Consider the following 9,583-nt stretch of genomic DNA (forward strand, 5'->3'; position numbering starts at 1 on the left):
GGTTTATTACATAGTTTTTTTGCTTTTGTGTTTTCTTTCTATTAGTTCATTGTATACCCCCCATCACTATTTAGATTTTGCCATTTTGGATCCCGTTTGGGGTTTTTTCTTGGTGTTCATCATAGTTTTTTGGCTTTTGTGTTCTGAATTAATATATTGGAAACTTTTACACAATATTTTATTTTTCTTTTGTTATTTTTATTTTCGTTAAGGTTATTTATCTTTTGGTTTTTCTTGGTTTTTTGATACATTTTTTTTGCTTATATGATCTCTTATATTGGTTCATCATATACCTCGCATCACTATTTGAATTCTGACATTACGGATCCCATTTTGAGTTTTTTCTTTCGTTTTTTTGGACTGGTTATCAATAATAACCATGCTTATCAAAACTTGACACGTGGCATCGGTTATAAAGTGACACATTGCACGTTTCTTATAGTTTGGATTTTGGCACATTGCATCCTATTCGGATTTTGTCAGGTCTTTTTCTTTTTTATTTTTTTTTCCTTTTCGAATTTTTTATTACGGGTTACTTCTTTTGTTTTTTTCCACACTTTTTATTTGTCATTCAACCTTATTGTGATACACCCCGTACCACTACTTGCATTTTGCTATATCGCATCCACTTGATATCTGAATTAATATATTAATATTTTTGTCATATCACATCCCATTCAGGTTTCTACTACGGGTTACGTTTTGGTTTTTTGCATACTTTTAAACAAACATATTAATGACAAAATTATTTCTAATTAAGCTGTCGAAAATTCACGACACATATACTAAAATAACGAACCGTTTCAACAAAAGAATTGAGACCCCGCAACGCGGGGTCCAAAATTTTCTAGTTACTAATAAACTTGAACTGATCCTGCATAAATGAACAAATCAGAGAGACCAATCATGCATTTAACTTTATTAATGATTATAATAATAGTTAATAAATATATTTTTTTAAGTAAAATAACATTTTTTACAAAATCAATAATTATACAAAGTATTATCATTTCTATCAGAAAACATTATTTTTTATAAAGTAAATTTAATTCTTTATAAAATAAAATATATATTTTTATAAAGTAATAATAAGTTTTATAAATATTAATATTTTTTTATAAAAATGAGTCATAAATTTTTCATGGGTATAAAAATGAGTCATATCGTGTTTTACACTGTTATGGACTTGATAAAATGTATAAAAGTAAAGTAGTCAATTTAAATAAAAATCAATTGTTTATAAAAAGAAAAAAAATGATGTAAAAATGATATGTACTTGATAAATACGACAGCATCTATAACTCTGTAAGTTTTGGATTCACAGTCTACCAATAGATGTTATTTACCAAAATGACATCCAAAAAGATCTACAAAGGAAAATTCTTAATGATAAATAAATTTACCAAAACATAAACGTACAAAAACTTTTTGACAGTTGACACACAAACACAATCTTGTCCAAATATAAATCTCAAATCTCCACCCAAATTATTATAATTAATGTAAAATTCCCCCATTTCTCTCTCACTTTCTAAAAAGTCAAAACTTTATTTATTTATTCTTTTCCCAACTTCATAAAAGGTGGATTGATTGTAGTAGTAGTACTTTTTATCATATGGGTGTATGTTTTTCTTTTTGAGGTTCTTGTTGTTGTTTTTCTTCGGAGAAATCAATGAATCTTGGTAGTCAATTATTAGTCAACAAAATGCCTAGTGTTTCCTCCTCCGGCGCCGTAGATGTCCATGTCTCCGATCAGTTTCCGGCTGGTCTGCGTGTCTTAGTTGTTGATGATGACAGAACTTGCCTCATGATCTTAGAAGGCATGTTAAAAAAGTGTAAATATGAAGGTACTACTAACACTTGTTTATTTTAACTTTATATATATAGATATATATAGATGGATAGATAGATATATTTGGGCCCAAAACCCGTGTTCTTTCTTTTTATAGATGGATAGACAGATAGATATATTATATATATATATATATATATCCATAGATTTATGATTGTGTATGAGTGTGTGTGTGAGTTAGAGTTAAAGTTTAAAAAGATGCAATTTTGTGAGCAAGGGGAGAAGACCCACATAAGAATGATTGGATTTTGAATCACAAAACGTTTTTTCATAGCAGAAAAGAACTGTTTTGTGCATCATGTTTTTAGCAAAATGTGACGCACATCACGAATTTTCATCAAGAAACTAGAATCTTTGAAACACTTTATGGAACAAAATTATAAACCCTTATAATGAATCAAATCCTGCTTGTGTCTCGTAAATAGTAAAAACTAGTTTGTGCATCAGAAAGATTGTTTTTTGTATCACAAAACATGTTTTTTGCATACTGCGAAATGTGCTGTAGATTAGGAAATTTTGACAAACGAAATTACGAAAAAACCTTATGCAATTACAATAAGAGTTGGGAAAACCGTATTTTTTAAATCTGAGCAGGAAGGTTTCTTCTGACGAATTTGATCTCTGTTTTATGTATTAATTTGGAGTGATCGATATGATAATAAGAATTGCTAAATTTTGCACTTTGCAGTGACGAAATGCCAGAGAGCTGAAGTTGCCTTATCGTTATTAAGGGAAAATAGAAATGGATATGATGTGGTGATTAGTGATGTTCATATGCCTGACATGGATGGATTTAAACTACTTGTACACATTGGTCTTGAAATGGACCTTCCCGTTATCAGTAAGTCAACCCCTTCTTTGATTTTTGCTTTTTTGTTACCGTTTTAATCATTAATTCCTGAATTTGTTGTTATTGCAAGTTTTTCGGTGTGGAGTGGTATGTTGTTTATCTAAGCTAAAAAAGAAACTTAGGGTATGTTTGTGATTAATACCATCAAGTAATCCATCCGACCATCTTAGGATTAGTTGAAGTAAATATGAGCCGTGGTTGATTGTTGATTTGGTGACAGTGGATCCACTTACACGCCCATTTGAATGACAAGGAAGGATTGTCGTCTGTTCAGTATCCACATACATGTCTTGAAGAAATAACGTTATGGTGATTTTAAATATTAAAAAGATAGAACTTTAGGTTTTCTCACCGTGGAGAATCCTTACAAGATAGAAACTTTTTATAGTACTCCATGGTCAAATACTTGAATATTATGGATTCGTCATGCATTAATGATTTTCCCCAAATTCTATTTTTAACAGATAAAACCTCTTCAATCATTTTTTCAAGTTACATTGTTATCAAAAGCAATTAGTTTTCTTTGACCATATTTGACTTACTAATGATTTATAATTAAATTAAAGTCTGGTCAATTCAATCTGTCTTCAATGGTACTAAAAATTATCTGTTATGACGCGTTATGTGCCTCACTCGTTTTGTTGTCTGTTATTTCTCATATTACTCGAAATAGGAAATGGTTTTATGCAGCATGTTTTTAATCAAGATTTTGGTAATTTAGCTAATCTATTTACAATTGAATTTATCAGTGATGTCAGCTGATGACAGCCAGAGTGTGGTAATGAAGGGTGTTACTCACGGGGCGTGCGATTACTTAATAAAACCCGTGCGTATACAGGCATTGCGTAACATCTGGCAGCACGTGGTTCGAAAAAAGAAGCATGGTTGGAAGGATGTTGAGCCATCAACTAGTGATGGTGACCAATATCAGAAACAGGCTGGAGATCCTGGCTATTCATCAAATGAAGGACAAAATGGTAAAATCACAAAGAAGAGGAAAGATGATGAAGATGATGATGATGATGAAGCGGATGAAAGAGAAGATTCTTCTTCATTGAAGAAACCACGTGTTGTTTGGACACAAGAGCTTCATCAGCAGTTTGTTAAAGCTGTTCATCAGCTTGGATTTGAAAGTATGAAATTCATAACTTTTATCAGATTTCTAAACACTTTTGGTAACTAATTTGTAATTTAATAATATGTCATTAATGTTTTTGGAATCTTGAATATTTTCAGAGGCTGTCCCAAAGAAGATTTTGGACCTCATGAATGTTCCCGGACTGACACGAGAAAATGTCGCCAGCCATCTTCAGGTAGACTTGGTTACAAATTATATAGGTGATGAAGTGGGTCAAATTGGTAAATTGTCACCCAAACTCCACTCACATGCTTGCAACTCTTAAATTGCGTTATCTAAAAGTTTGATTATCATTTTTTTAGTAGTGTTTCTAATCATATTCAACAGAATAGTTGCCTATAACATTTTAAAATATGGCCAAAAGTGCTGACGGGTCAATTTGACCAGTGTGACCTAGTACAGCATTTGCCATCTGACCCTGTTGTCAACTTGCCCATTTAACCATGTCTGTTTCATGCAAGCTGGGTTTTCTTATAAAAAAAAAAGTAACTTCAGTTCCTGCATTCTGGGAAAGACTTGTTGCCAGTTTCTGGTCCTGCTTTTCAGGATGAAGCCATACCCCTTTTAAAGGATTATTTGTATTTCGGTATTTCCTCGTGGATAGATGATTACTTTAAATCAACACTATGACACCTTATAAATATTCCTGATTTTTTTTTCCGTTTTCTTTCTAACTTTGACCTCGATGTCTTTGTCAATGACTTTTCTTCATATCATGCTTTAGAAGACTCTAATGAGTAATTCCTCCACTATATTGCAGAAATTTCGTCTCTATCTTAGAAGACTTAGTGTGTCTCAGCAATCTGGTGGGATTAACAACCCGTTTATGGGTAACCAAGATGGAGGCTACAGGTCAATATCATCACTTAGTGAGCCTGAACTTCAAGCTCTAGCAGCTAGTGGTCAACTCAGTCAACTCCCTGCTTGTAGTCTTGCAACTCTCCAAGCCACGGCTTTTGGCAGGTCGGGTAACCTGAAATCTCCTATTTCCGTGCCCATAGTTGATCAAAAAAACATGTTTAGTTTCGAGAACCCAAAACTAGGATACGTCCACAGCCAAAACTGGAATGGGCAAATTAGTAATACCAGCAAGCAAACAAATCCACTTTATGGAATTCCCGTAACTATGGAGCCGAAGCAGCTTGCTGGTTTGCAACGTTCTTTCTCATGCATGAATAGTCAAGTTCTAGTTCCAATAACCGGTCAAAGTCAAAGTCATGTCTTGAAACAGCCCGTACTACCCGGTTCTATAACGTCACAAGCCTCGCCTCTTATGGATTATCCTATGAGTCACAAAAGGGAGTCAATTGGGATTAGTTTTCCTCATGGGGGAAATGTGGGATCTTCACCCATTATGTCTGCATCCAACCTCCAACAAGAGCGGTTTGTTCCAAGTTATGGTCTTTCAAACAATGTGAATCATAACGAACGGCAAGATTGGGGTTTACAAGGTGGGAATATGACCTTTAACTCTTCTCAACATACAAATAACATGCAAGAAGGATTGAATGTACTTCAACATAATTTCACTTCTGGTCAAAATATGGGGGGTGTTAAGGAAATTTTCTCGACGGGCGAACGTATTGGGACCCGTGTTGCCGATTTTCCCTCACGGGCTAAGGTGGAAAATGTTGACTATGTGACCTCTAGTCAATCATTTTATCCTGAAATATACCGTCAAGATGATCTAACTGCAATTTTTACACAGGTTTGTTATTGTTCTTAGAGGTGACAATGGTTTTGGCGGCTAGGTTGGTAACAGGTCAAAGCAAGTTCTGATCAAAAGGGTCCGGTTGACCTAAAACACATTTTGTCCATTTGCTCTTAAAAAGTTGCTGTATTAAAAAATCAATGCTGGTTACAAAAGCTATATTATGACAATAGTACTTTTTTTAAGGGTATATGCTTTAAGAACAAAGTCTGGACAACTTTCGATCAATTGATCCCCGTTTCTTTTTTAGCTAATTTTTCATACCCATTTTAGCGTTCTGCGTTCCGTATATACAACCAAGCTGACCTATTTTTAGTAGATATGTTGAAATTACGACTTGTTTTTGTTCTTGAATTGACATAGCTAGACTTTTCTAGAAGGTACAATATACTAAATTTATAGATTATGTATTTCCTGTTATTCAACAGAGACGGCAGCAAGAAGCCATTCTACAGCCAGAAAATGTATTTGGGTTTGATTGGCATTCTGTGGATAATCTCCCTGCATAAGGAGGGTTTGTACGTTTTGCTTAAACTTTTGGACATCGTGCAATCTTGGATATATATAGTTTACTTCCAACAGAATTCGTGAAGGTTTATAGCTTATTTTCAGTGATGGATGATGATAACAATTCAAAAGGGCGATATCCAAAGGTATATCTGCATCAAATCAAATGATTTAGGTCGATTATGAAAACTTATAAGAGCGGGGGTGGTTAAACTTTGTGAATCAGATTTTTGAGTATCTTCAGACATTTGAAGGGTTGTTTTTAGTTTTAGCACGACACTCTTGTTTTTCACTCTTAGAATCTTCTTCGTTGCTATTAGATTTCTGGATTTGGTTTATATATATATGTTATTAGACCTTGAGATTATCTTAATGATTCTTTTTGGATGTAATGTTTCAACACAATTTATGTAGAAACTCGTCGGTTTGAACACTAATTTAGGCAAATGATCAAACGAATAAATTTGATATAAGCTGGGTTATAAAGAAAGTTACTCGAATGACTTGATTATGGGGAAATGGGTAAGTTTGGATTACAAGTTATTTAGGGATCCTTGCCCCTAAAAAAATGGATATCTAAACTCAGCCAACACAAAAGTTAGAACTTCTAGATGATTGAAAACCCTGATCCACAGTTTAACTAAGTTTGTTAGCGGAAAAGGGTTTTCATCGATAGAATCAGGTTGAATGGTAAATATAAGATTGACAAGATGCTCGTGTTATATGAACCTAGGCCCGATAGTACTGAACATGATGTTTTCTGTTAGATGTCTTAAAACGATAGTAGAGTTTTGTTTAATGGCTTTTGGAATGACTGCCTAAAGGATCTTTATAAGTATGATTAAGTTATATGAAGTTTATCCTAAGTGGTTATTGCTGGGACCAAATCCGGAACACATTGTCAAGCGAAAGTTCTACATTTCAAATATTCATATGAACACGAGAAAAAGAAAAGAAAAAACTTAATTCAAAGTACATAAACCTCCTGAACCATAAGAAACTATCAATCAATATACTGTATAAAAAAACAACAAAATGAATCAGTAAATCTACAAAATGATAAGTAATCAACATCACTCTTCATCCATGGCTACCAATGGTGCATTAACATCTGGACGATGATAGTTAGAATTATCGACAGAACCCCCATGGACTTGCTACGGTTAGAACCATTTGTCGGAAGTATTCCAGGAAGTGCACATTCTTCCCCATTAAAGAATACTTTAGTTGGAAACCCGTCGCCATTAGCTACATTTATGTGTGGTGTATTTTTCTTTGTGAAAGATATAACCGATTGTTGTTTACCTGGTATGCGTGGGTCTTTTTGCGGGTTAGCCCCATCTACTTCCCCAACTAAATAGTTCAGTCCAGGTAAACCCTGCATTAAAATCGTGTTATTTTTCCCGTTTACCTCAAGAGTCGTGCCATTAAATGAATACACTTTCTCGAACCCAGATGTAAATTTGTCATTTTGAACTGCAACAAACCAATCAACAAAAGCAGCATCCTCCCAGTTGAAAACAGTAAGTCTAGAAGACCATCCACCTCGATAGTCCGTAAGCAAGTGCCAGTTGATACTAACCCCACAGTGGTCTGAACAGGGTATTGGGTTTGGTACGGGTCGGTGTTTGATGTGAGCCCAAGCAGTAGCAAGTGTGGTTCGGTTATCAAATGGGACCAAAAGAGCCTGAGATGGAAGAAACAATGCTGGTGAAGTTGCACTACATGCCCCGGGACTTTTACCCTTGCACCCACACGCACAAGTCGGGCACGGTATGATCGACTCGTTGTAGTAGGCCGAGAACGACACACAACATTTAGGAGTTGAATCCTTAGCTTGTGTTATATTACACACCACTTGCCAGCTTGATACTGCAGTTGCACCAGGTAGACCACTAGGGTCTGGGAACTGACTCGGGCTGACCCGAACTGGTGGACCACATGTATAATCCGGGTTCAACCGACCACTTATCTTAAAGTTTTGTGGTGGGATGAGTTCTGATCGGTTAATATCTGGTGGCATCTTGTAGACTTGTATCTGAAACGCCGACTTTGACTTGCTCGGGTCAATAGTTGGCGGCAAGATCGTACCATTCCGGCAACAAAACGGTATGTTACCTATTTGGGTGTTGTTGGTCATCTCAAGAGGCAAATCAATCAAAGTTGGCCGTCTTTCACAGTTCAAAACAGTAGAAAAGTCCATGTTTTGATAAAATGAACCCTGTGGGCCGAATATGCAACCTGACGAGTCACGAGTGAAGGGGTACGCGCCTTTGATATCGCCAATGAACTCATCACGCATCCAGTCCCATGTTAGATTCCAGTTATCAAGCCGGCCTAGAGGACTGTGGTTCTCTATGGTGACTGCAGCCCAGTAATTAGATTCATAGGTTCGGATGACATCATACATTATCGTGAGGTCGCCTTCCTGACGTGGCAGGAACTCTTCTGGAACGGTTATATTTGTTATTGCGTCTGGATTTTTTGTACAGCAAACCTCCATCACTCTACTCCCTGGAAGATCAATAAGCCCGAAATATGTTAGCTCATTATATAATCAGTTTTAAAACTCGCATTCAAATATGTTAATCAAGCACATAAATATGGAAGTGTAATACATATATTACCTTATGTTAAAAAAAAAATACATATATTACCTTGCATAGTAGGTGTAGGACAAACAAAGCCATCATTAACAAGAAAAAGATCATCAGGCATAGGAATATCGGGTGACCCAACGCCAAATTGCGTACCAACGAACCCAACTCGGACCGACATTTGGTTTAAATCACCAGCAGTCTCAATAGCAGTTTTCAAATCAGCATTAGGAAAGCCAGCAAAAATGGTCCCATTCCCAACCGGGCCAGGAAGAGTAGCAGACCCATCAGCAATAACAGCATTAGAAGCCGAAACCAAATACTCATCATTTTGAAACCCCACAAATACCCTCCATGACTTAAGTTCCTCGGCCGCATTGTTAAGTACTTTTAGCGTTGATTTGAACTTGTACGGTTGTTGGGCAGGGTCGGATGTTAGTTCAGGTGGGATTTTGGAACCCGAAATGTATGTGTAAGATAAGAAAATGCCGTTGCAGGCGTCGGAGGATGGCGCTGGTGGTGGTGCTGGTGGTAGTGATGGTGGTGGTGTTTGGGCAGTGATGATTGTGAAGAAAAGGAAAAGGAAATGTAAGAAGGTGGAAGACATGTTGTTTGAAATTTGAATGTTTGTCACAGAATTGAAAGTGCGTTTGTGTGTTGTTATAAATAAAGAGAAGGAATAAAATATAATGCTAGTTTGAATAAAGTTGATAGTGATTCTCACGATTTGGAAGTCAATGAGTTGTAGCTAGGCTTGTAATGGACTAATGGTATTTGATTATTATTACGAGTATTTGATTTGTTTGTTTTTCTTGTAGTTATTATGCTTGACATTATTAAAGATGGTCTAACTCATAAGCTCCAAAAGATTTTGTACTAAAGAAACTGTAGTAAATTTAACGATGTGAAATCTTGTTTAGTATACCAA

The 9,583-nt window shown here is 35.6% G+C and overlaps 2 protein-coding genes across 3 annotated transcripts; one reads left to right on the forward strand and one right to left on the reverse strand.

Moving 5' to 3' along the window:
* The first annotated feature begins 1,501 nt into the window (after positions 1–1,501).
* Positions 1,502–6,425, forward strand: LOC122579093 (two-component response regulator ARR1-like). 2 transcript variants are annotated; one of them, XM_043751193.1, is made up of 7 exons: positions 1,502–1,847; positions 2,541–2,693; positions 3,452–3,835; positions 3,939–4,015; positions 4,601–5,548; positions 5,980–6,065; positions 6,164–6,425. In XM_043751193.1, the coding sequence occupies exons 1-6, from the start codon at positions 1,673–1,675 to the stop codon at positions 6,058–6,060; spliced, it is 1,818 nt and encodes a 605-aa protein (XP_043607128.1). In that variant the 5' UTR covers positions 1,502–1,672; the 3' UTR covers positions 6,061–6,065; positions 6,164–6,425. The 2 variants fall into 2 exon arrangements, with proteins under 2 accessions (XP_043607128.1, XP_043607126.1); XM_043751191.1 differs by having other exon boundaries at positions 5,980–6,425.
* Positions 6,426–6,954: 529 nt separating this feature from the next.
* LOC122579824 (COBRA-like protein 7) lies at positions 6,955–9,268 on the reverse strand. Its single transcript, XM_043752058.1, has 2 exons — positions 8,716–9,268; positions 6,955–8,572 (listed from the first exon to the last, which is right to left on the reverse strand). Exons 1-2 carry the CDS (start codon positions 9,260–9,262, stop codon positions 7,149–7,151), a joined length of 1,971 nt encoding a protein of 656 aa, XP_043607993.1. The 5' UTR covers positions 9,263–9,268; the 3' UTR covers positions 6,955–7,148.
* Between the last annotated feature and the right edge of the window lie 315 nt (positions 9,269–9,583).

Source organism: Erigeron canadensis, chromosome 8 (genome assembly GCF_010389155.1).
Source record: "Erigeron canadensis isolate Cc75 chromosome 8, C_canadensis_v1, whole genome shotgun sequence".
NCBI classification, from domain to species: Eukaryota; Viridiplantae; Streptophyta; class Magnoliopsida; order Asterales; family Asteraceae; genus Erigeron; species Erigeron canadensis.